This window comes from Athene cunicularia, assembly GCF_003259725.1.
Source record: "Athene cunicularia isolate RWA chromosome 2 unlocalized genomic scaffold, athCun1 chr2_part1, whole genome shotgun sequence".
Classification (NCBI taxonomy): domain Eukaryota; kingdom Metazoa; phylum Chordata; class Aves; order Strigiformes; family Strigidae; genus Athene; species Athene cunicularia.
Genome location: NW_020799095.1, coordinates 29,860,402 through 29,885,896, shown reverse-complemented (window position 1 = coordinate 29,885,896; position 25,495 = coordinate 29,860,402). Strand labels below are relative to the sequence as shown.

At 36.8% G+C, this 25,495-nt stretch overlaps 1 protein-coding gene across 1 annotated transcript in view; it reads left to right on the top strand.

The window, feature by feature from the left end:
* The window catches only part of RUNDC3B (RUN domain containing 3B), a 63,902-nt gene that overhangs the window by 6,560 nt on the left and 31,847 nt on the right, over window positions 1-25,495 (top strand). Inside the window, exons 2-5 of the mRNA XM_026843309.1 lie at window positions 6,394-6,509; window positions 16,906-17,039; window positions 20,151-20,236; window positions 23,791-23,880. Coding sequence (XP_026699110.1) covers window positions 6,394-6,509; window positions 16,906-17,039; window positions 20,151-20,236; window positions 23,791-23,880 — 426 coding nt within the window. The remainder of the gene's footprint in view (window positions 1-6,393; window positions 6,510-16,905; window positions 17,040-20,150; window positions 20,237-23,790; window positions 23,881-25,495) is intronic.

Genomic DNA, 25,495 nt, shown 5'->3' with positions numbered 1-25,495 from the left:
GCGTCGCGGTGTTCGACGGCCTTTGGCGAGGGGTGGGGGGCAGGCTCGGTTTCAGCACCTCGACGGCGCTCCTGGGCGAAAGGCGTGTGGCGGAGGAAGGCGGGGAAGGCTGAACTCTCAGCGATGCTGACCTGAGAGGCTTGCCTCTTGGTGCGAATAGAATGGGTGTCGCGCCGATTTCTCCTAGATTGACGCGGTACGGCCGCTTTGAAGGTTGAAAATATATATTGGACGTGAAGTGAAACCTAGAACTCTGCTTCCAGGCTGCTGCAAAAGTGGCAAACCGTGGTGTTCTTGCTAACGCACTGCTGCCGCAAGAGCGGTCCCGAGGAGGCTACGTTCAGGGGATATTTTTATCTCCAAAATCTAGATCAGGAAATCTGCAGTACAGGCTAGATCTAGTGTATTCAATTAATTTATTTTTTTTTAGCATCTTAGTGCTGAGCTTGTACAAGCTTAATCATAATTCCTATGCCTTTCCATGTAAGCGTTTCCACTGCTGTCATTGTTGAATTCATGCATCATTTCCAAGTGTGCAGTACAGACCCATTGCATCATGGCAAACTTTTAAATACATGAATGTGCTGGTAGCAGCAACTCCGTTAGTTTGTCTCAATTGCTGAATTTTTAAGTTTTCAAGCTAATTTGAACATGATCTGGAGAAGGTCTTCATATGAGCTATGATATCATTTTAATTCTCACAAATTTTAATAATGTACCAGGACATCTATTAGATCATTTTGTATGGTCACCAGTTATTGCTGCAGCAGGATTTTTAAAGGCAGTTTAGGACATCATAGTCTTTTTTTTTTTTTTTTTTCCTTTTACTGTACATTGTTAATGAGTTTTACAAAGTGTAACTTTATCATCTGGCTACTAAAAAGAATCTGCTTCAATACTCCTTCAAGTCCTAGTATCTGGGTTTCAGAGTAGCATCAATACTATTTTGTCTTTTCCCAGGCTTTTATTCTTACCTCTACTCATGAAAAAGATATGCCCCAAAAGAAGATTTTTTTATTAAACTTGCTGAAGCAGAACAAATGGAAGAAACAGAAGTTTTCAGTTTCACTGTTGTTACAGAGATACAGATATTGCCAGTCCATGGGCTTGGGAAAACAACAGTTTTGTCAAGTAATGACATAATTTTGCAGGATATAAACAGTTCTTCTTAGAGGAGTATATTGTATTCTGCAGAGCTTGTTATTTTTTTCTGCCTCTTCATTTGAGATGAACTCTTCTGCACTCTGTGCTGTTACATTTTACTTTTTGGTTTATTTCATGTCCTTGTTCTGCAGTTGAAATGATGTTGTAATACTTTTAAAGATGCCTAGAAATCTGAGGGAATTCAGTCAAATGCATATGAAACAAAGAGCTACTGCAGAGGCTACTTGAAATTGACATATTTTAATTATTTTCATTAAAACAATTTAATTTTGCTGCATCTTCACAAAACCTGAAGTTCCTAGTTTGTAAATACCCTATAAAAACTGGAAAGGATGATGAGGAAAAAGGATTTGTGTTATTATGATGTGTATACATTTATTTTGATTATTTTGCCAGTGTAAGAGTGTTTAAAATATTCCTGTGCTTTACTGTATTTATTACACATTTTCTATTATTGAAAAGTGTTATTTGTTAGGAATATCCAAATTGGTATCAAAACCAGTAAGATAATAGTCCTTTCTCATCGAAGTCCTATGAGAATGTGAAATGTTTCTTGTAAAAATAGGTCCAATGAATTGATTCAATTAAATTTGGATGATATGACTTACTACCCAGTGAAGGTGAGAGATCACAAGAAAGATGATATTCTGAATTATCGTTTGTTAACAGTCTCTTATTAATTTAATGAACTGATTTTGCCAAAGCTTCAATTTAGCAGATTTTTACTTAATAGTTAAACCAGCCTTTGCGTTTTAGTCTTTTCTTACAGTGATGATATCTAACTCCTCATGCACATGTGGATAGTTTCTTATACTTGCAGCTTTGGAAGGAACGGTTTGTTTCCATGAAAAAGCTGAGTGGCACTGGAGTCACGGGAAGTAATGTCATTACTTAAGTTCCATAAACCATTTGCATGTTAAAATGCATGGTTATGTTTGTGTAACTGCACAGCCATGATTTAAATTGCAGTAATTTTTAGAATTTTTTTTGTCTGAATAAGTAATGTATGTTCTGAGCTCTGTCTCATTCCCTACCTTTTTTCCCTGAAGTTTGATGCCTTCTATTTTCCATTAAGTGGTGCTGGGTTGTTTACCTGGTTTTAATCTAGTCTTTTCCAAGATTCATAGCTCAAAGATCCATATAGATACAAAACCACCAAAAAAGTAGAGACAGGCATTGGAAGTGAGAGTCATAGCTTAAATACAGAATGTTAATACAGAATTGAACTGTCAGGAAATATGTTTTTAAAATAGTGATTTTGCTAATATGTGTATGAGCTGTTGCAGTGACATTGACCCTTAGCTGAACTGTTAGGTTTCATGTCCAAGCAGTGTCCTCCAATATAAGGGATATTAATTTACAGTCTTAGGGATTATTTTATATTAATATCTTATGTTCTTTAAAATGCATTTTAGTTATATTTCCCAAATTGCAAGCTAAATAAATTTGACAGAATCCTTCCATTCATTTGAAAACTGAGAGAAGCAGAATCTGACAGTGGAAAGTGACAAATTCATATAGCAGTCACTTTTTCTGTCTGTTTGCTTTTTGAGTAGAGGCTTATTACTCTTTTGGGAATAAGCCTGTAGACCTGGAATATATCCACAAAAGGTTTTGCTTTAGTTTGGAGTTACTCAAGAAATTTGTGAGACTTTCTTTTGCATCTTGCAAAACAGTGGAAGAACCCACCTCAAAAAGATTGCTGTAAATCTTTCTAATCCAAGAATGTTTCCCTCTTACATAATTCCAAAGGTCTTTCTAAGGTTGGAGAATGCTACTGTTTCTACATCCTTTTTCAGCTCAAGCAAGAATAGATTCATGACAGAGAAGAATATATAAGAATTTTAAAACATCAGACTTCACAAAAGTCGGTTAGAAACACTGATATTGGAATCTCTCCAATGGCAGTTACCATAGGAAAAAACCCCAAACATAACAACAAAATAACCCTACTGTTGCAGTTAAACAATGGGAAGTGATTGGGTACTGTTTTTTTTTAAAGAGTCTTGAAGCAACAGTATTGGAGCTATATTACTCCTCTGCTCCTACAGTCCACAATAAAAATTCATCTTAGAAAATTTTGTTTTCAAGCCACTTTACCCACTTTACTTTCTCATGCCCTTTTGTTACGCTTTCTTTTGTTACCTAGAGTGAGTGTGGTGCTGCTGTAGCAGCCCAGTGGAGAGAAGATGAAGTTGGGAGTGAGAAAGGGAAACAAGAAAGCTGCTCTAACTCTGCCTGCTTGGACATTTTTTTAGTTCATAGCGCTTGTGTACTTTAGACCTGACCTTTTCTTCCTTGACCTTCAGTCCCTAAGTGGTTCCACATAACTGTGCAATAGCATAGACTTTCTTTTTTTTTTTGGGGGGGGTGGTGGGGTGGGGGGTGTTGCGTACACTGGAAACAGTATATGAGGCATCTCTCATGACTGACTAAAATTGGTTACCCAGTCCTTACAGTGTAAACTTTTTTCAAAGACATCATGCTTATGCATGCTTATCGGCTTATCACACAGATTGGAAAAAGCATTTAAGATATGTAGAAGTGTGAATTTCAAACATGCAAAATGTGTTGGTGACTTTTAACTTACACTTAGAGATACATTTGTGTCTCAGTAGTTCTGGAGAAAAAAGAAAAAACAAAAAATAAACACAACACAGAAATACTTGTCTTAGCTTTCAAATGTCCCAGAGAATACTTCCAATCATTCAGACTTTGCCTGGTAGCATTGTTATCTTCCTGGTCTGTGGAAATAAGGTGTACATACTCGTACTCCCTGTCAGTTCTCCTAAAGGCCAGTTTCAGCGAAACTTGACATAGCTATAAAGGTTGTTTAGGGTTTTGGTGAAAGTGTAGAGTGGTGGAAATTAATATTTCTATGGAGAGCATGATGGCAGAAATATGAGCACTTAAAAAGACCACCATTAATAATGATGAGCTGTTAGACAGTCTTTTCTAATCAGACCCTAGGTATTTCAAAAACTGCTGTATCCTTAAAAACTAGGAGGTTTTTATTTCCTTCAACTGAATTGCACAATGCTTTAAAAATTAAAAAAAAAAAAGTACTTTTCTATGATTGTTTTAGAAGTGTATGTGAATTGCTCTTAAGTGTTTTTTCTTGCATACATCTCAGTTTCTGAATATGTATTCCATACGATATTAACCAGTGAATTTTTTAAGTAGGACACTGAATAGAGGAAAAATAGGCATAGACACATATTATGCACTACTTTGTTTTGCAGTTTATGAATGATTGTGTCATTATCACGTCTGAGTTTTAAGGTGATATTCCTATATATAATCCCGTACATTACACTGCTAACACACCCAGTGTCTCTTGTGTTTGTACCCATGATTGTTTAGGCTGCACCTTCTCTTTTTCAGACCTGCACAGTGTGGGAGTCATCATCTTGTTAGAGTTAATACTGACTTAGTTGTGGCATTGTTATATGCATTTGTTTTTCAAAATTAAGAAGTTTTTTCATAGATAATTTTACAGCTCTTGGTATAGCTTTGAGGAAACAATCATTACTGTCATTAGGGTAGTCGATAGCAATTGGTACTGACTAGGTAGACATTTACTAGTGGGCATGCATGTCTCTCACTTACTCAAAATTGGTTAAAAATGTGGAGGAGTTCACAACTGAGTCATAACTTGGCACTGCAGAAACTTCCTCCCCCACCCTTCTCACTCCTAATTCCCGTCCTGCCAAAAAAACGCTACAACAATAGAAGCCTACAGGAAGGGTAGGATGGGGAGTCTTTATTCAGAAGTTTACTTAGTATAACATAATTGAGTTGAAACTCTTGAAATACATATATATGTCAATTCAGTTTGAGCATAATTAATTTCATTCAGTATATCGGTTATCAGGAGGTTGTGCTGACTCCACTATGGATGCTGTTAAGTTACTTCTACAGTACAGAACATTTGAAAATAGTACTCCTGGTTTAAGGAGTCTCATTCTTGCCCCCATGTCTGTATAGTATGCTGCTTCTGGAGTTGTGCTGTGGAACTGGTTGAGTTGAGGTGCTGTGAAACATATTTATTATGAATGTATCCATCCTTAAGAGTCCCTCCATTCATCCTGTCAAGTGCTGAAAAATCTAGATTAGTTCACAGTGAGCCCCATAAAAAGTAGAACTGGCACATGTGAGGGAGCAGTGTGCTCAGGTACAGGGTCTGGGACGAGCAGGCAGAGTGAAAACTTACAAAGCTGGCACTGTTGAAGTTTGGGTGTTGCAAAGACTGTTTCCTCAGGCTCTAATATGGCACAATTGATACAAATAAGGATCGTCACAAAAAACATAAGAAATTCCTCAAAATAAGTGTTACTTTCAAGGTTGAGGACATACAAAACCTGACTTGAAACTGAAAACTGAAGAATAAGGAGCCGGAAGGAAAATAAAATTGGCCAAGGCAAGAGAAAAATCAATTTTTGTCTTGTTTCTTGAGGTTTAAGCTATCTTCTGAATAAGAATGAAATTGTGTAAGTTCAGGAGTAACTAAACTAACAGCTAACTGGCTGATTGACTAGTTAGATCTTGTCTGCTTTTTACAGTGGTTTGATTCAGCCTTTACAATTTCAAATGTTAGATCATTTAAATTGATAGCTTTTCTGGCATAATAATGAAGTAGTATAGTGGTGAATAGGGATTACCCCCCATTCACAGCAAAATCAGCCTGTCCAAGTTAATGCAGAGAGTTAACAGTGCATGAAATTCATTGTTTTGTAGTATGTTTGTATTATTCTTGCATTAGGATGACATGACAGTGTTCTCATAATAGGATAAAGTTTATACTTCTGATTTTTGGGCATGGATTTTTGGAATAAAAGAAACTAATGAAATAAGCAAAAATCACAATGTTTAGGATTACAAAGAGAAATTGATATTGGATGCTTTTGAGTGCTTGTTTTTCTGCAGCTTTATTAAAATAGTTGAGAGGAGGAAAATAATTAGAAATTAATTAGCTCACTTCTATGTAAAAAGTGTGGGGATTTTTGTTTTAGTTTTGGTTTTAAGGCTTTATGTCTAAGACCAACAGTGGTGATTGTATTTCCAGGCTATTTCTCGATATGGTATGTTTGTGTTGCTCTGACTGAACTTGAAAACATCAAGGTGGATTTCCGGTTCGTTGATCGCTTGGTTTACACAAACTACTGTCCTGCTGTAGAGGACCAATAGCTATCCACATCATTTATGATTGGCCTGTACTTTTGCTCTTAGGTTTTCAGTCAAGACTCTGATTGACCGTTCCTGTTTTGAGACTATAGATGATACTTCCCCTGAATTTAATAATTTTGCAGCCATTCTGGAACAGATTCTAAGTCATCGACTGAAAGGTATGTTAATTAACTTCCTTACTGGTGATGTTTCTGCCATGATAATTTGTTTATATGAAACCAGTGTACATCTGTAAAAACTCCTTGATATGCTGACTGAAAGTGTTGGCTTTCTTTGTGTTCTGTCTCTTTGCTTTGCCTTCCTGATTTCTTGCATTACTGTGAAAAAGTGAAGGAAACGGTTTTTGTGTGTGGAACATGTTTCCAATGTTCTTGTTGGAAACCTTCTCAGCTGGTAATTAAGCAAGTGGATGTTGCCATGGTGCTGAGCTTTGTCTGCTTTTCTGCTTTATGATAAAGCTGTGTCCTAAGAGTCAGAGTCTGGAAGACAACTGTAGCTGCTTCTGCTTCAACAGAAGCAACAGAGCATATATGTGGTGCTGTTCCCTTTTCTTTCTCCATTCCCTGCTTTTGTTGTCTTTTTTTCCAGAATTGTTTAGGTCCTTTCATTCCCATTCCTCACCCTCCTGGTGAAGCTGGTTTTTGCTACTGGAATGTAATGGACCTGGATTAAATTGCTTTTGAGAAGGGTCAGTTGTTGATTTTCCTCTTGTATTTGAGTCAGATGTTGTTCTAATTCAAGAAAACGTCTGTTTGCATTTTCTGATTGTTCTAGAGGAAGCTGCTTTGCTAAAATAACAGTGTGCCTCAGCAGTAACAGTCTCTAGAAAAGGACTTTGGAAGCTTCTCTTCACTTCTCAGTTCTGTGTACAGTTTCTGAAATTATTGGAGGATTATGAGGGACATCATAATCACCTAAATATAGATGTGTAATATGACAATCTACTCCTTTTCATACTTTTGCTTTTTAATATTCATAACTAAGCGTTGTGAACAATATTGTGTGTAGGCTGACATTTGAGTAGCACAATTGCTACCTGCTGTCATTCTGTCAGAAGGAAAAAAAAACAAAACCACACAGTGGGGTAGAAATACAGTATTTGTCACATTGTGACAAAGATTATTGGAGTGATTATGGGTACTTAGCAACTTGACACTGTAAGGAAATTGCTCTGTTTTCTTCTTTTCCCACAGTTTCAGTGATGTTTGAGCAAAAATCATTCTGAATTTTACATAATTTTTTTCCCAACGTTATTTTGCTTCACAGTCTATTATTCAGGGCAGGCTGTACAGAGAAGTCTTGACAGGTTGGCAAATGGGTTACAGGCAAATGAAATTTACAAGTAAAAATTTATTTCAAATAAATAGAGAAAATCAAAAACCTAAATTGTTGCTTCAGTCTTCCCCATGTAATTACCAGTATGATTTTCTAAGTTTGCAGGGTTAAATAAAAATGCAGAAAAAGGCAGCAACTTGTGCATTGTATTGCAAATAGGGAATATTTTGGTAATAAGCTAGGATCATTGCAAGTAATTGTCATTCTTTAAAAACTTGAAAGGGAAATTTAGATAATAAATGTAACATGACAAGTCAGATTTTTTTTAAGAGGATGTATATTATACAACACAAGGCTTGAAGGAAATTGCATTTTATTGATGGAAATGACTAATATATTCTGAATGCGTATTTTGTGTCAGGAGCACACTGAAAGCAGACTGGTGATTGCAGTGGTTTGTTTAAAGTGTTTTAAAGCAAGCAGAACATATATGATCTGTTTGTCTATGGTAAGATAAATGGCTGCATTGTATCAAAATTGTCAGGATAATTCCATGGCAGTGTAGTTAAACCAGTCATGCAGATTTGAGAGTTTGCATATATAGACCTTTACTTTCTTAAGGCCATGGCAAGTAACAATTCTGAATCTTAAACTTCCTTCAAGTACTGGGTGAGGAAGGGAGAAATTAAAAAAAAAAAAATAATTTAATTTGCTTTGTAAAGGACTAAGTTTACCTTTATTACAAAACTCTTACTGGTAACTGCCTTTTCTGACATTAAATATAATATGTTTTTAAGGAGCAAAGCATAGTCTTGATGGAATATAGTGACTGTTCCTGCTTACTGGTTTCGTGTTCAGATAGGATCTAGACAAAACAAAATGGAAGGAAGGATAGCCATCTTAAGGGGAAAAAATGTTCAACTACAAGGATTAAAATTTTATGCTTTTCCTGAAACCATTGCAATAAGAATTCTGAAATAATAATTCTCCAAGCCTCATCCTCCTGGCTGTTCTGCTAGAAATGCCAGTTGTAGCAATATGAGCACCATTTTTAAATTGATTTTTGATAGATAACTGACTGATGTTGCCAGCTCTGAATAGCAAAAGGGTCATAGTGGTTTGGGTGGTTTTGTTGTGGCTTCTTCTTTCCCAAATCATTGAAGAATTCAGTTTGGAAAGTACCTTAGCAAGTCATCCAGTCCAATCTTTTGCTTAAAGCATGGCTGTCTTAGATTGCTCATGGCATTTTCCAGTTGAGTCTTGAAAATCTCCATGACGTTGCTTAAACTCAGTGCAGTTTGCTACAGAATTATTTTTTTTCTCCCCTCACTCTCACTGTGTGTTTACCTTTACCTGATAGTTGCTGTAGTGTTCACCAGATCCTGTGCTGATCCAGACCAGGAAGTCAAACAGGCAGAAAACTAGTAACTTTCCCTATCCATGCTCTTCTTTAACCCAGCTGCTCATTTTCTTAAGAGTGGTTTAGATGTGGGCGTTTGCTTAGTAATAAAATGAGATCAGCATAAATATATCAGCTCACACAACAGAGATCTGTGAACACTGCTTGAATGCAAGTATCTCTTTATGTGATACAGAAGATGTAGCACATATGGCACTGAAATAGTTCTAAAAAGGTAACATAATATGGCATGGCCAAAAGGCCACATCTGTATTACCTTACAGTTACATGTACACCAATGTCAGTACTTATCAGTCAGGAACAAGCCACTGTTGTTAGAAAAAGCAGCCTGGCTCACAGTCCATTTTCTGAATTGCCCCAAAGAAAAGAGAGAGAGTTTGGGTAAGTTGTATTAACTGCCTTTCCAGGGATTGCAAGTCATTGACTGCCTTCTGCTCTATGAAGTGGAGAGATACTTATCCTTGTACTGTGTAATATTGTATGTGTAGTGTAGCTGGTTACTCCCTAGAAGTGCTGGATTTGTTGTGAATGCAGACTTAGACCAAATATTGCAATGAGGAGAATATGAAGCATGTGTTCTTCCTGTCATTAAAATAAGCTGTGTAGCATGCCTGATGGCAAGATATATTACTGAACAGGACAATTGGAGATCTTTAAAATTTAGGAGAGAAGGAGTAACAGAAAAAAAGATGAGTGACTCGTTTATTCCTTCTTAGGAGTAAGAATTTGCATGGTTGTAATACAGCAGAGAGTAAGTGGTATTCCAGCTGTATTGAGGGAATCCAGCCTCCTCAGCCAGAAGAAAGAGACTGGGTGAACGACCTCCCTGCATTCCAGGAGGAGACAGTGAGTGACCTGCTGCATCACACAGACACACACAAGTCTATGGGACCAGATGGGATACACCCGAGGGTGCTGAAGGAGCTGGCTGGGGTGCTCGCCAGGCCACTTTCCATCATTTACCAGCAGTCCTGGCTGACCGGGGAGGTCCCGACAGATTGGAAATTGGCCATTGAGACACCCATCTATAAGAAGGGTCGGAAGGATGATCTGGGAAATTACAGGCCTGTCAGCTTGACATTGGTGCCCGGGAAGCTGATGGAGCAGCTCATCCTGAGTGCCATCACACAACACATGCAGGACAACCAGATGCTCAGGCCCAGTCAGTGTGGGTTTATGAAAGGCAGGTCCTGCTTGACAAACCTGATCTCCTTCTACGACAGGGTGACCTGCTTATTGGATGAGGGAAAGGCTGTGGATGTTGTCTACCTTGACTTTAGCAAGGCCTTTGACACCATTTCCCACAGTATTCTCCTGGAGAAACTGGCTGCTCATGGCTTGGATGGGCACACGCTTCGCTGGGTAAAAAACTGTCTGGATGGCCGGGCCCAGAGAGTTGTGGTGAACGGAGTTAAATCCAGTTGGCGGCTGGTCACGAGTGGTGTCCCCCAGGGCTCGGTGTTGGGGCCACTCCTGTTTAACATCTTTAGTGATGATCTAGACGAGGGGATCGAATGCACCCTCAGTCAGTTTGCAGATGACACCAGGTTGGGTGGGAGTGTTGATCTGCTCGAGGGCAGGGAGGCTCTGCAGAGAGACCTGGACAGGCTGGAGCCATGGGCTGAGGCCAACTGGAGGAGTTTCCATAAGGCCAAATGCCGGGGGCTGCCCTTGGACCACAACAACCCCCAGCAGCGCTACAGGCTTGGGGAGGAGTGGCTGAAGAGCTGCCAGTCAGTGAGGGACCTGGGGGGTTGATTGACAGCCGGCTGAACAGGAGCCAGCAGGGTGCCCAGGGGGCCAAGAAGGCCAATGGCATCCTGGCTTGTGTCTGCAATAGCGTGGCCAGCAGGGACAGGGAAGGGATCTTACCCCTGTGCTCGGCACTGGTGAGGCCGCACCTCGATTCCTGTGTTCAGTTTTGGGCCCCTTACTACAAGAAAGACATTGAATGACTCGAGCGTGTCCAGAGAAGGGCAAGGAAGCTGGTGCAGGGTCTGGAGCACAGGTCGTACGGGGAGCGGCTGAGGGAACTGGGGGTGTTTAGTCTGGAGAAGAGGAGGCTGAGGGGAGACCTCATCGCCCTCTACCGCTCCCTGAAAGGAGGGTGCAGAGAGCTGGGGATGAGTCTCTTTAGCCTAGTAGAAAGAGACAGGACAAGAGGGAATGGCCTCAAGTTGCGCCAGGGAAAGTTCAGACTAGATATTGGGAAGCATTTCATTCCAGAAGGGGTTGTTAGGTGTTGGAATGGGCTGCTCAGGGCAGTAGTGGAGTCCCCATCCCTGGAGGTGTTTAAGAGTTGGGTTGACACAGTGCTGAGAGATATGGTGTAGTTGAGAACTGTCAATGTTAGGTCAATGGTTGGACTACATGATCTTCAAGGTCTTTTCCAACCTACATGATTCTGTGATAGAGAGATTGTGTGTTTGAAAGTCTCTGGACCACATAAGACCTGTAGTCCTGAAAGGGCTTTTACAAATTTGTATACAAATATATGTGTTTTATAATCTTTAAAGCAAGCTGGGTCATTTCAGGGGCCATTTTTTTTCCCCAGATAGTTGTTTGGAATTTGTTCCTTAACTGTTACTACAAGATTAAGATGTATCTTGTAGTTGTCTTGGTGTTTTCTTGTTTTCTCTGTTGGCCACAGGTTTTTCAGGTATATTTCCTGTAAATGTCCTTTTTATCAGATCTGCTAAGTAAATATAGTTAGTGCAGAAATGGTAGGGGCATCAAAAAGTGTTCAGCAACAGTATGTGGGATTTGGTCACAGGTATGTCCTAGCTGATTTAAAACCTGAAGTCAATTCAAAGTGATGCATATATTGTCTTTAGTATATCACAGTGTTGTATGGTTTTCTGCCTTTTACTATCACTTTAAATTAATTTTAACTGAGTTAGTACTGAAGAATGTTAATTATTGTAAATTTTTATGGCTATCATCTCAAACATATTGCTGAAAATTATTGTCATGTTTATGTATTTGTTGACTGTGTTTTCATTTTAAAATCCTTTACAGAAAAATGTGTTTATAACCAAACTGCTAGCCAGTACACATACTTAGAAATAGTTTTGATATATAAATTGTCACTGACAACCTATATAGTGTATCTTGCTTGTGAATTCAGTAATTTTTGCATGTCATACTTACTGTGAACTTAGTTGTCATCTATACACTTACTTGCATTTACGACCATAATGACACAAACCAGTATGCTATACTGTGCTATTTTGACACTTTAACAACTTTGTGTGCCTTTTTTCCTGTATGTACACTTAGAAGGTATTATAAACACATCAAAAGCTTCTGCTAGAGTTGCCCATGGAAGCTGCTTGTCTCTGATCTGTGTTATTTCTAATTATTAGTGACTCTGAAGTTTGCTTTTAGAAAACTTGCTATGAGTAGTAAGCTTCAAGGTGATCAGTGCTGCTTCAGTGGAAAATGTCATAATTTTCTTACTTTCCTCGTTCTAAAAATGTTCTAGTTTCATGCATCATCAATAGCCTGGTAATAGTAATGGTAAACGGCTGTACTAGTGGTGTCACTGATAAATGTTTAGTTTTTCCACTTCATAGTAAGATGAATTATTAAATAGTTTATTTCAGAAACAGTGAAAGACTTTTCTTATATCTACGGTGCACAGTTTATCTCTTCTGATATTGTTTTTTACTTTAATATATATAGTATAGATAAAAATATATATGAAAATATATTAATATCATTTTAATTAATCAAAATTCCCTGAATTCTAATAATTCAGGCATAAACAGTGGTTACAGAGGGAAAGTCTATGAATTACGTTTACAGAAGACAGTTTGCACTAGTAGGTTTAGGTCACAGGTGAGGAAGCAGGATTCTTTGAGTGTAACAAAGAATCAAGTTACATTGAGCTTGTAATGCTGCTTATCCTGACAGAAATAAGACAAAATAGTTGCACTAATGGAGATATAATGAGGGTGGAAAAGGTAGGTTAAGGAAATAAGAGCTGAAGGCACTACTGTAATGAAAAAGACAAAGTCTAAGCATATAGCTGTGGTGGCACTTTATTTGGTGCAATAATGCTATTAGCAGAATAGCTTCTGTTACTAGATTTAATATTTATACACACATAGTGACCCTATTACTGTTTTTTTGGCTGGAAAAAAAAATAGTAGGACTCCTGTGTAACTTGCGGTTTATCTCATTCTCCTATTTCCTGTATGGAGCAAAATCTTAAATGGGTTTATAATTGTCTGGAGGAGTGGGTTTATGAACTACTGTAACTTTTTAATTTTTAATCACCCATTCTGTAGGCCTAAAATAAAAAAAGTAGGTATCATGGAACTTCCTCAAAGGACTAGTATACCAGTTTATTACCAACAAATTGCATTAAAACTTTTTTTTTGCAGGATAGAAAAATTTTCTGTGAACTATATAATACAGAGAAATCTGGAGAAAAGCTGCCTGTACCTTAGAGCACCCTAGTCGTTACTACTTTGCAACTGTGGAACTTTGTAGATATGAAATTGGACTGTGATTGAGTAGATATCAAACTGTTTCATGTCTGACTTGTTAAGAATTTCTTGGGCATGAAGAAAGATCTGCAACAACTAGTGTTTTTATCTAGTCAGACTGGAGCAGAAATGGGTTGATACAAATAGGTGTGTAGCAGTGTTCAAAAATGTGCTGAAATAGTTTTCATTATATTGTTTGTTTGCTTTGCACAATTCTGTACACAAGAATTGAATTAATTTGAACAATGTTTAATGTTAAACATGCAGCATCCATGTTTACCTAACAGTTTTGCTTGACAAAAACAATAAAGTCATTCCTGTTGGAGTAGCTGTCAGCTTATCTGTCTTCCAGTGACATATATAAACTTCATGGCAAAGACCACAAAGTCCTTTGGCCCTCCCAGGAAACTTACTCTTGCCTTAAGAAGTACTTTGACAGAATATAAGTTGTATACTAAAATTAGCTTTCAAGTTTATTAGGACTGTTTAAAATATAGATACAAATTTGGAATCATAGAATCAGAACAGCCCAGGCTGAAAAGGACCTCAGAAGATCATCTAATCTAACCTTTTGTGGGAAAGGAGCCTAGATGAGATTATCTAGCACCCTGTCAAATCGCATCTTGAAAACCTCTGATGATGGGGTGTCTTCCACTGCCTGGGGAGGTTGCTCCAGTGAATGATTTTTCTTACAGTAAAAAATTTTCTTTCTTATGTTGAGATGAAACCTCTTGCAGTGCAACTTGTACCTGTTGCCCTTTATCTTCTCTATGTGACTCCTTGTAAAGAGAGAGCCTCCATCGTTGTAGCTGCCCTTTAAGTACCAGAATACTGTGATGAGTTCCCTTTTCAGCCTCCTCTTCCCTAGGGAGGAAAGACCCAATGCATTCAGTCTTCTCATGGGGCAGGTTCTTCAGCCCTTTGAACATTTTTGTGACCCTCCTTTGGACTCTCGCCGATCTGTGTCATTCTTGAATTGTGGGGACCAGAACTGGATGCAGTACTCCAAGGCACAGCCTGACAAATGCTGGGTAGTGGGAACTATTTCATTCTTTGTTTTTGAGATTTCTTATTGTGTATGGCTATGTGGCTATGTACTTTGAGTGCATTGAGGGCCAGATAGAATTTCATACAGTGAAACCTTTATAACTGTAGGAAATACAGTGTAATATCTTATTTAGTAGTTCATGAATACATTCTCACTATTCTCAGTCTTTTCCAACATTTTTCTGTGTATAGGAAGGAAGTTTTTCTTCAGATGGTGTTAACTGCTGGAGTGGGGCAAGGTTTAAAGCTGTAGGGAGAAAATAGTGAAATATAGAAGTCCTTGGGTCACCGAAGGTCCTGAGCTGACTTTGAGTTTTCAAGCAATAACAATTCCTACTGAAGTCTGAAACCCATCATACTCTTCTCTCAGAGCTGGCTGCGAGATGAGAGCCCACTGTTATGTCAGAGTGTACTGTAATTATGGCCAACTTGCTTTGTTGATCAGTGTAAGCCAAATAAGTGCTGTGTGCTGGTATGTATTTATGTTATAAGGGTATTTTTAAGTTTAAATTACATGTGTTTTTCAGGTATTTATTGGTAAAAGGAAATACTTTGAATTAGTGACTTCAGAAAACTATATAGAGTAAAACTGTCAGGGGTTTTCAGAATATATTCTGTCCTTAAGATAATTTGAAAAAGCCACAAAAGTTATTGTATGATATGCTTGCCTTTATTAGTTGGCAGTGGAATTGGTCGGTCATCTTCACGCTTAAGTTGTATTTAACTTTGCAGGTGTGTAATCCCCAGGGCAGAAATGTTTCTGATATAGTAAAGAATATGAAAAAGAACTGTAGCTTTCGCGTTGCTAAAATGCCGTTGAATTCTTGTTGCTGTCCACTACACTTGGCATTTCAAGAAAAATAGTGAGCGTGTAAGAGCACTTACCTCACAGAAATTCTTTTATTTTAGTCCTTAGAGCTGAGAAGATCTGAATCTACAACAACTGAAACACCTTGGGATTTTTTTTATCCTTTGGCATTTTGAGTAGTATTTATTAATTCTTCCTGCTTTTTTTTTTTTTTAATCTTTTATCAAGCTTTGAATTTAATAAATAAATCCATATGGTAAGTAAGCAGGTGGGCCACAAAGTCAAGTTACATGTACCCTAGGGGAAAAAAAAACACCACTTGAATTTCTTAAGATCATAGGGGACAGATCTTTGACACTACTCTGGCTATGTTTGGAGTTAAGATAAGTCATGCGAGATAAAAATATCCTTGTCATCATATTTGGCTTTTATTTTCAGTATGTATGATTTGTATTATCCATCTAATATATTTTTTCTTGAAATAAGAGCTTTCTAACAGCAAAATAATTATTGTGTTACTGATAGATTAAGAACACTTCAGAAGCACAACTCAGACTTCAAATAAAATTAGCTTAATAATAAGATTTCATGTTATACGGACAGAAGGCTTTGCACATATGTAATAATGGCAGTCACCAGAGGGCAATGTTCATTTTGCTTTTTACATACCTGTTCACAGTTGTGTGCCTTTCAGTCTGAAAAATGGGCCTGAACTGTTACATCTGTGATGAAGTTTATTTAGTGTGAAGTGGTTGTTAAGTGGTATGTAAATTTTTGCCTTTTTTTTTTCTAACTGCAATACATTACAAGGTGGAAAAAAAAGTAAGGATTTTGGTTAAAGCTCCAGAAGAGGTATTGATTTCCTCAATTAATTTTGGTCAACTTTCCAAGAAATTTTCTGTGTATACTCAAAATAAATTGTGACTGCAAAGCTTTTTTGATCATGCCTCAATTTCTCCTTCAATAAAAGCACATTTTGAAAAATTCCAATCTGCTCCTAAAATAAAGATAGCATATAACAGCAAGCAGTGGTCTTATGTATATAGACATATAGCGCTTTTTTTTTTAATATACATAAAAACCTTATTTTTTCAAAGAACAAAACTCTCTTTACTTGACTGTATTAATGAAACGTGGCACTACATAAAGCAAATGACTGAAAAACTTCTTGCATCATATTTTTGTCGCAGTGTGTGCTCTGTTGTGATTTAAGAGTCCTGTGAAGAACTCTTGAGTATTATTATAGCATACTCACAAGGAAAAAAACAACAGAGTACGCATATGTACACAAAAGCCTTCTCTCTGTGGATTGGCTTTGAACCAAGGTGAGAAGCATAATGCAAGTTTTTTTTATACTTGTGAGCCAGTTTTTAGTAGGAATTCATGGACTTGGTACTCTAAAATCCTGTCAGTGCAGGCAACCTATAGGGAAGTATTTTAATTATGTTTATGTCCAGTAAGCAGAGAGAGAAGTTCATAAGCCTTTTATATATCTTGTATTTTGATTTAAGGTCAGATCACCTGGTTCGGCTATGAAAGTCCTCGTAGTTTCTGGGACTACATTCGAGTAGCTTGCCGAAAAGTCTCTCACAATTGCATCTGCAGTATTGAGAACATGGAGAATGTCGGTTCTTCTAGAGCTAAGGTAGGGGGGAAAAAAAAAGGTCAAACTGACTTTATTCCCCTGTTTCTTCTGTTTAAAATATACTTTACATTTCTGTACCCAGAAGAAAAGCTTGATGCACAATTTTTTTTATTGTTTGAAATAGTTTTTTTATATGCACCTAGTAAATATTTACTTTTTAAGAAACCTTTTAAATCTGAATGTTTCTTTTTAAATTTGTTATTCAGTAGAATAAATCTCAAATTCTCTATTTAGTGGGTGTGTTGTATTATAAAATGATTGCCTTCACATTTTCAAACTTACTGCATTTTCAGAAAATTATGTATGTTGAGCAAAATAAAGTTCATGCACGCATGCCTTACAAATACTATTTTAAAACTAGAAATGCAGTATTTTTTTCCCCTAGCCTGAATATAATTTTATTTTTGTAATTTATGCACTAATAGAAAAGGTGTGATCAACTCCTGAGTTTGTTGGTGTGATTGTGCAGGAGGCCTTTAATAGATTTATTTGCTAATAATGATCCATCATTTTGAAGGATCTATATAGAAATGACAACACAATTTCTGATTGTAGGTACAATGGAAACATGACGGAAGTAACAATTTAATGTGTTTAATATGCATATGACCTGAATAAGAATAAACTTTAAACTGACCTATCATTACAACTTAGTAGTGGGACAGTATAGACCAACATCTTAAAAACCAAAAAAACAAACAAACAAAAAAAACCCCAAACCAAAACAAAACAAAACCAACCCACAAAACCAAACCAAAACTGTTGGGGATTACAAGTTGTTTTTTTTCTAGATTGCAATGCTTTTCTATAGCATTTATTTTTGTGTAAATCAGCCTTGACTGATAAGAGAACCATCTGACTTGAAAGTATAAGTAGTATAAAACAATATACGTATTAATGTTCTGAATTATTTTTATTCCTAGATGAACTAGAATCAGTTATTTGAACAAGTATCCAAACTGTGTTCCATGCCTATTTTAAAAGTGCTGTAGTTCCAGACTTTTATTATACTCTGGATTATTCACAGTTGGTGTCATTGAGGTGGAAATGTTTAGCCTCTTATATACAATATTAGATAGATAGATAGATAGATAGATAGATAGATAGATAGATAGATAGATAGATAGATAAAATATTCTTACATTTTTTTAGGCTTTTTCAGGGATGTGACTGCGGTTAATACAATTTAAATTACATGTATTTACACAACCACAGTTTTCTTCAATAAAAGATTGTTTGCTTCAAGCAGCACCATGAATTGATCTTTGAGCAGCCATTCTGATGATCCACAGTATTGCACAACAGCTTATTTGCTATGTCTACTGTTACTCCTTCTTTTGTATAGACTTGATTTTAAATTTTATATAGTAAATGCATCTGTAACTTGCATGAAAACTTTGAAACACTTTGGATTCTATGGCAAAAAGCTATTGACTGTTTTTCCTATCCATAATATTACATGCTCTTACTGACACTTGATGTGCTGGAGTAGTAGTCTGATGATTTAAGTCATACAGTTTTTCTTCTTGCTTATGCTGAGATCTGGAAATTCAGATAATTTGGATAATTTATTTCCAAATACCTTCTGAAGAGATTAATGTTATAGAATCTGATGACTGTATTGCTTATATTCAAGGTTTATTTTATATTTGTGAATCCTGAGATTTTAATAGATATGAAAATTAAATTCAGTAGATAAAAAGATGCAAAGCTATTTTCTGAAATACTCTTAGAAATAAATTATTTTTGTTTACTCTGTGGAAAACTGTATGCCAAATAGTAAACAGAGAAGCTAATTTGTGCAATGAACATGGAGAGCAGTGTTGAATTTTTAAACATGTGTGTGGGAGCATTTTGGATGTCCATATCTGAAAGGGTTGGAGGCATGTCAACACAAATACCAGTGGTACGCATCAGTTTTGCTGGTGGTCCAGATGGGTGTCTGCTTCAGCCTGGAACCTGTTAGTAAGGGTTGGCCTGTGCTAGTTAGCCCTGCTTCTTTCACAGGAGATGTGTAGGCTTTAGTTGCTAGCTAAGCAGCATCAGGGTTTGACTGTTTAACTTACTCTCTAAATAACTGCAACGTGAAGGCAGCTCTCCAGATAAACATTCTTTTAATTTTAGTGCACTCTATGTTAAAGTTTTTGCTGTGTTTGGTATTTATGAAAGCAGTTCTTTTTTGTTGTTGTTATTTAGCATCTGCTTATTTTATAATTTTAATTTTATCTAGGTGTATATAAATTAAAAGTAGGATTATAATCTACACAGGTGATTTTGGTAGAATGTCTGTAGTGATATTCCGCTAGATGTCAATAAGCACCAAATACATTAAGCAGAAAGACTGTTACTAATATAACTATTTGTAAGTTTATAGGCATTATGAGAAATGCTTCTGGTGTTCTTAAACTGCCAATTGTGACTATGGCATCCATTTGAAATGTCTGGTTTTTGTAAACTACAATCCTGTGCTCTAGAGACCTGTAAACAAAGTGCAACATACATTCCTAAATGGAATTGAAGCTACTGATGTTGTTTCTAGAACTGTTTGAATGAAGTTTTGCTTTTGGATTACAAGTGTTAGGCCTCTTAGATTTAGATTTGCACCTTCTATAACAATGTCCTTACTGAGGGGAAAAAATAGTTTATGCAAATTACATAATAAAAATGTCACATGTTATAATTTTTGGGGGGTGTTGATCCCACAAATATTTGAATAAACACAGAGAATTAAATCACCTTGAGGGTAGGTTACTGCTACCTACCCTCACTTTTACAGTGAAACTGACTGGATACTTCCAATACCATTGTCTTTAAAATGTAAAGCTTTCTGCCCTATCTGCTACCACTTATGCATATGAGATTTTCAAAAAGCTAAAGTATATAATTAAAGCTTTTTTTAATTTTGGAGAACTTTATTTCACAATACAGTTTATTTGTAGGAATGCATTTTCTATTTTTGTTATTACTGTAATGAAGTACATCTTAGCAACATTTTCTGTTTAGTGGTAGTTTTGATAATCAGTTCATTTCACCCAGGTAAATCAACTGTATTAATTTTCAGATGTAAAATCAATCTATGCTACTTAAATATTTGATATCTGTTTCTTGCAGGGTCGAGCCTGGATCAGAGTAGCGCTTATGGAAAAGCATTTGTCTGAATATATTTCCACAGCTCTGAGAGACTTCAAAACAACCAGGTCTCTAAGACTTTCATTTTTGCAATATCTTAGCAAATGTTGCTTATTGTGAGGGACTCTAGGCTTGGAAGTGAATGTCCCATTCATTTGTATAGATAAGGATGTCCCTAATAAAGGGACTGCAACCTAGTAAAAGATATCTGGAGTTGGTATCAACTGATTAGATTTTAGCATGGATAAAACTGCAAAATTTAAAATCCCTTTGTGATTTAAAAATGTGGAAATAATTCTGGAATTCTTGAAAGGTCAAAAGAGAAGAAAAACTCCCTAAAGAAGGGACTAATTCTGAAATTGTAGCTTGATAAGGGTAGAAGATGTAATCTTCCTTTCCAAATTAGGTATGGGTGACAGGAAGCCCTAGAGACTCAGTAAAAAATAATTTTTATAGGAACTTTCCTTGAAGAGAAAACAAAGAGAATTCCAAGAACCTTTTGAGAAATACAGAAGAACAGAATTAGTGATCAGGCATAGCTAGAATTTTTGATGTAATATGAAAAATGTGTAACAGACTTTTGTTGTACCTTCTAATGATAAAAGCTGGTATGGACAAGAATATGCTTTGTGATAGAAAATACTCTGGCAGTTCTGGACTGGTTCGAGATTATGTGATTGTTATATGATGTTTTCTCCTGTAACAACTGTGTCTTGTAGATATATCATGAAGTCATCTAAATATGAGTGAGTCTGTAACATGTTGTGGTACATTATGTTGAATTCTAAAAGTTTTAGATGTACTGAATGGACTGTTTAAGAACTTCCTCTGTTAAGGACTTCTGTTCGTTTAGAGTATTATTTCTGTTTGTAATACTATTTGTCCACAGATCACTATATATTTTGCCAATATTAAGGTGACTTTGAATCACAACTAGGTAAACATCCCATTTTACTGAAATTTTCCAGACCTGTCATCTTTATTTTACCCAGATTTGCTTGCATTTACAGTAGACAAGAAGCTCATAGAACAAAGATTTCTGCAAAAGATTTACTCATGTTGACTCCAAATGAAAAGTCACTTGAGTTTTTGAGGGGGAGATGAGGAGGAAGAGGAGGGTCACAGACTTGTAGTTAAGTAGTACATTCTTTGTCCTTGTTTGGTAGTGCGGTTTGTTTACTAGTGGATAATAGTGGTATTATTTTATTAGCAGTTTCAAATTAATTTCTTTGAACATGTTAATTTTTCATATATTTGAATGTTCTTTCAGTGGTATAGCTTTTGGAAACAACCCCTCTTGCATTCCAAACATAGTAAGTGCAAAGTTTGTTTTGAAGTAATATTTTAAATACATGTAATGGAAATAAAAATTACAGTTTCAGGTCTTGGTAGTGTGGATTTAAAATCCACTGTCAATAGTGGACAGACTCTTTTCCTGTGGGGGATTTTGGATACCTGATAAGTGGTCTGATTTTTTTTAGTGATGCTTTGCACCATCTATTTAGTATTTTAAATTATATATTGTGCTATATGTATATTTAATAAATATTTAAGTAAACTGTAAATATCATGTTACATGTGTGTATATAGAATATGAGCTTCATCAATCATACTGCTAGCTCTTTTTAAACTTTGCTGTTGTGTTTAGGTGCCTGATCTTAGGGCTAGTCCTTTAATGAAGCAGCACATTATTAGTGCTGGATCTGCACATTACACTTGGAAGGGGGTTGGATTCAGCACGAGCACAAAATTACTTTTCTAACAAATTGGTCAGCACAGACTCTTAAAGTAGGCTGTTCTGTTGTGACATGTCAACATGCTGAAAGAAGACTTGAGAGTTTCCAAGGGGACTGTTGTTTTGGCTGGGTAACTGTAGTTGGTTTAAGAAACATTGCTGCTGTCAGACTAACATCTGTGTCTCACTGTTACAAGTATGACATTACAAGTATTTAATATTTTACAAGATAAACTGAACACGGTACAGAGTGGTACCTGGCAGTGATTTTACAGATGCCAGTGAAATGAATCAGCTTGTACTGGGGTCATTGCTGTTAGTTCACAAATAAGAGTAACTGTACTGAATCAGATTGTAAAGTCCATCTAGCTCAGGATTCTGTCCCAACCAGTGGTCAGTTTAGCCTCATGGTGCCCTTCCTGAAGTACCAGAGTAGAGAGATGAGTCGAGTCTGTACCTCATTGCTTCAGTGTTAGGACTATAATCTCTGTCTTCCCAGAGGAGGTTTTCCAGATTTATTGCTTCCACTGAGAACATCCAAGGTCTTGGACAACTCGTTTCCTTACAGCAAATGGATGCCCGTTATGAAACTGCAAAACTTCTGTTAGTGTGCATTATAATACAGTTCAGTCTTTGGAGCTGTGCCCCAAAATGTGTCTCTTATGGATGTTCTCGATGCAGACAACTCGAACTCTCACTGAGCCATCCCAGTGCTTTCATGCAGTTCTTAAAACAGATGGAGCTTTTGGCAGGGCAGTGTTGCTGGTATTTCTATGAAGGATAGGTTGCATTCAATAACCTGGCACCTTCTTACAATCGTACCTTGCTAGAATGTATGAGTAGACTGTGCATATCGGTTTCTGGTAAGTGACCTTTCAATCTTGCCTTTGGTACTGAACAGCTCTTGGTTTCTCTCTTTCCATGTGTAATGCTCAGGTGAATTCTAGTCACCTTTTTGCCTCTGCTGCTGCCAAGACTACTTTAACACAGAAATTTAAGTTCTGTGCTACTGTGCTGAACAGACCAATGCCTTTCTTACAAGGCCAGGTGTTGCAATAATGGGACCTATTTGCCTACCCTGTTCATGGAGCATTTCTGTCTGGAAGTAGCTTCTGTGGAGGAGCAAATTAGAATATATGAGAGAGAATGGGAGGCAGTGAGGGAATACAGATTTTAAAATTGGTGCTTTATTGGTCATTGTTTTCAAGCAGACTTCACAAGTCTGCATATACCAGGGTACGTGAAGTGTGTTTTGAGGTCAAGGCATGGAGTTTTAAAACTTTGGCTAGTCAGTGTTTTTCAATTAAAAAATGGTGTTAAGAAAACACTCCTCCTTCAAATAATGAAAAGTCTCACAATAACTGAAGGCAGCATGTAGCTTCCCAGCATGCAGTATTTTAAGAAAAAGTACACTACTTGGAAAGCAGTTGATTTGTGGAAATATTTTTTTTAAATAATGAACTACTAAGAATGAAGCGTGAATGTTGCACTTTAAAAGAGCCTGCAGGTACGAGACAGAACTTTTTTTCATGCAATAGAGTAATTTTTTTTTACGTAAGTGACACAAATTCTTCCTTTCATCAGTAAAGTATAAGATATCTTCATCATTTTCTTTGCATTTTGTCCATCATGTTTTAGTGTTTCTTAGGGCTAATATTGTAGATTCTTTTTGCTTCTGTCCCAATTTCCATGTGCTCTTAAGATTGTGGTGTTTTGTGCTGTGCAGTGTATTGGTTTGCTTTATTTAAAATGAAACATGAATGACCCTGGGGTTCACATGAGTTATTTTTATTTAAACTGGATTTCTTCCATTTTCTGTTAACTATGAAAAATGTTATTATTTGACAGAAGATGGTATTAACTGAACTAATTTCTTTTTTATCGAAGGAGATTTTATGAGGATGGAGCAATTGTTCTTGGTGAAGAAGCAAATATGCTTGCTGGCATGCTGTTGGGACTCAATGCAATTGATTTCAGGTATTGTATTTGCATGCTTCATAACAAAATGATCAGGGAAAGTACTTATAAATCAATGCATTATGGAAAAAAATCGTTAGATTCCCTTGGTAGTTTGAGAGACAAAACATGGGGGGTGGAGGAAAGAGGGGTGGGAAAGAGAGATCTTGAATGGCTCTTCTAGTTAAGAACAAAGTTATACCATAGTTTATATAGCTGCATGATTACACAGTATTTCTTCCAGATATCAAAATCCTGAAAGCAATCAGAAATGTAATTGCAGAAGACATATCAAACCTATTAAGTGAAGCTTAGAGACAACTAAATATTTTAGTTATTTTTAAACTGTAAGGAAAACTGTGTGATTAAGTACATGGTTATACCCTGGTACTCAGTGACAGCATTGTAACTGCATATGTAGAAGGTGTAGATATCTAACTTTAGCGCTTCTAGATTTTAAAAGCTTAACCTACAAATGACTGTTTAATTTGTATTATAATTAACTGCAGCCAAACTGCAAAGTATCGTCAGATTACATGAATTTACCTTTGCAATTTCAAGCGAGACTTTTGTGTGCTTTGTTATACAATTAATTCTGTGTTTTGGAGTAATGAAGATGGAAGCACATGCTAGAGAATATAAAAAGCATCCTAGTATGTAAATATGAATATATATCTACATAAAAAACATCATCAAGGTATGAAGACTTGTGCCTATGAAAAGGTCAAGCCTGATTGGTGCAAGGCCCTGTTAATATGCCTGGTTGGGCCCAATTAGCCTCACACAGAGCCACTGGGAAAGGGTTTTGTTATACAGCATAGGGAAAAGGAGAGGAATGATGATTTTCTAGTCTCCTGGCAGAACACTGTTAATATTTACCCTGCAGCAGCATTGATGCTTGTTACAAACCAGTTTAGGAGATAAACTGGCAGAAAACAGCATATAGTCTCATTGGATACACTGAGTGATTGTTGCCAAAAGGCCTTTGAAGATCTACTGCTTATGTACCCTTATACCAATTTTGAGGCTTGTTGGACCCGTCTGTGAGCCAGCTTAGCTTGCTGAAGAGTAAAAAAGCATACCCAGTAGGAAGACAAGAGAGTTCTTTTGTTGTTAGCTAGTTTGATTCATGAAAGCATTCTATTAGAGACAGAGATGATGGGACCATATGGCTCAGAGAAGAGAAGGAGTAAAAAGGATTGAGTAATGTCTTCCCTTTCTGGGGGCAGTGAGCATTTAGTTCAGCTGCCTGTGGAACTGCAGCTGGATGCTAAAGGGAAAAAACCCTAAAAATTCTTGTCTTCATGGCTGAACTGGCTCATCATGGAGTTAGACTGTAAGAGGGGAAGGGGAATGTCTGATTGGGACTTAAATAAATTAAAAAAGAAAAAGAAAGAAAAAATGGGAAGGAGAGGTTGAAAATGCAGAATAGCTCCTTTTGCCAGCATTTAGTCATTAGGTTGGCTTAACTGCATCCTCAACATATGTTCTGGGGGAACAGAAGCGTGCTGCAGGATAAGAGAGCTAGCCTCGTGTACAGCAAATTCAAATCTTACCAGATTTTATTAGTTTAAACTTTACACTTTGTGAAATTAAACTGCTTCTGTATTAGCACTGTACTTGGAAGGACTATAGC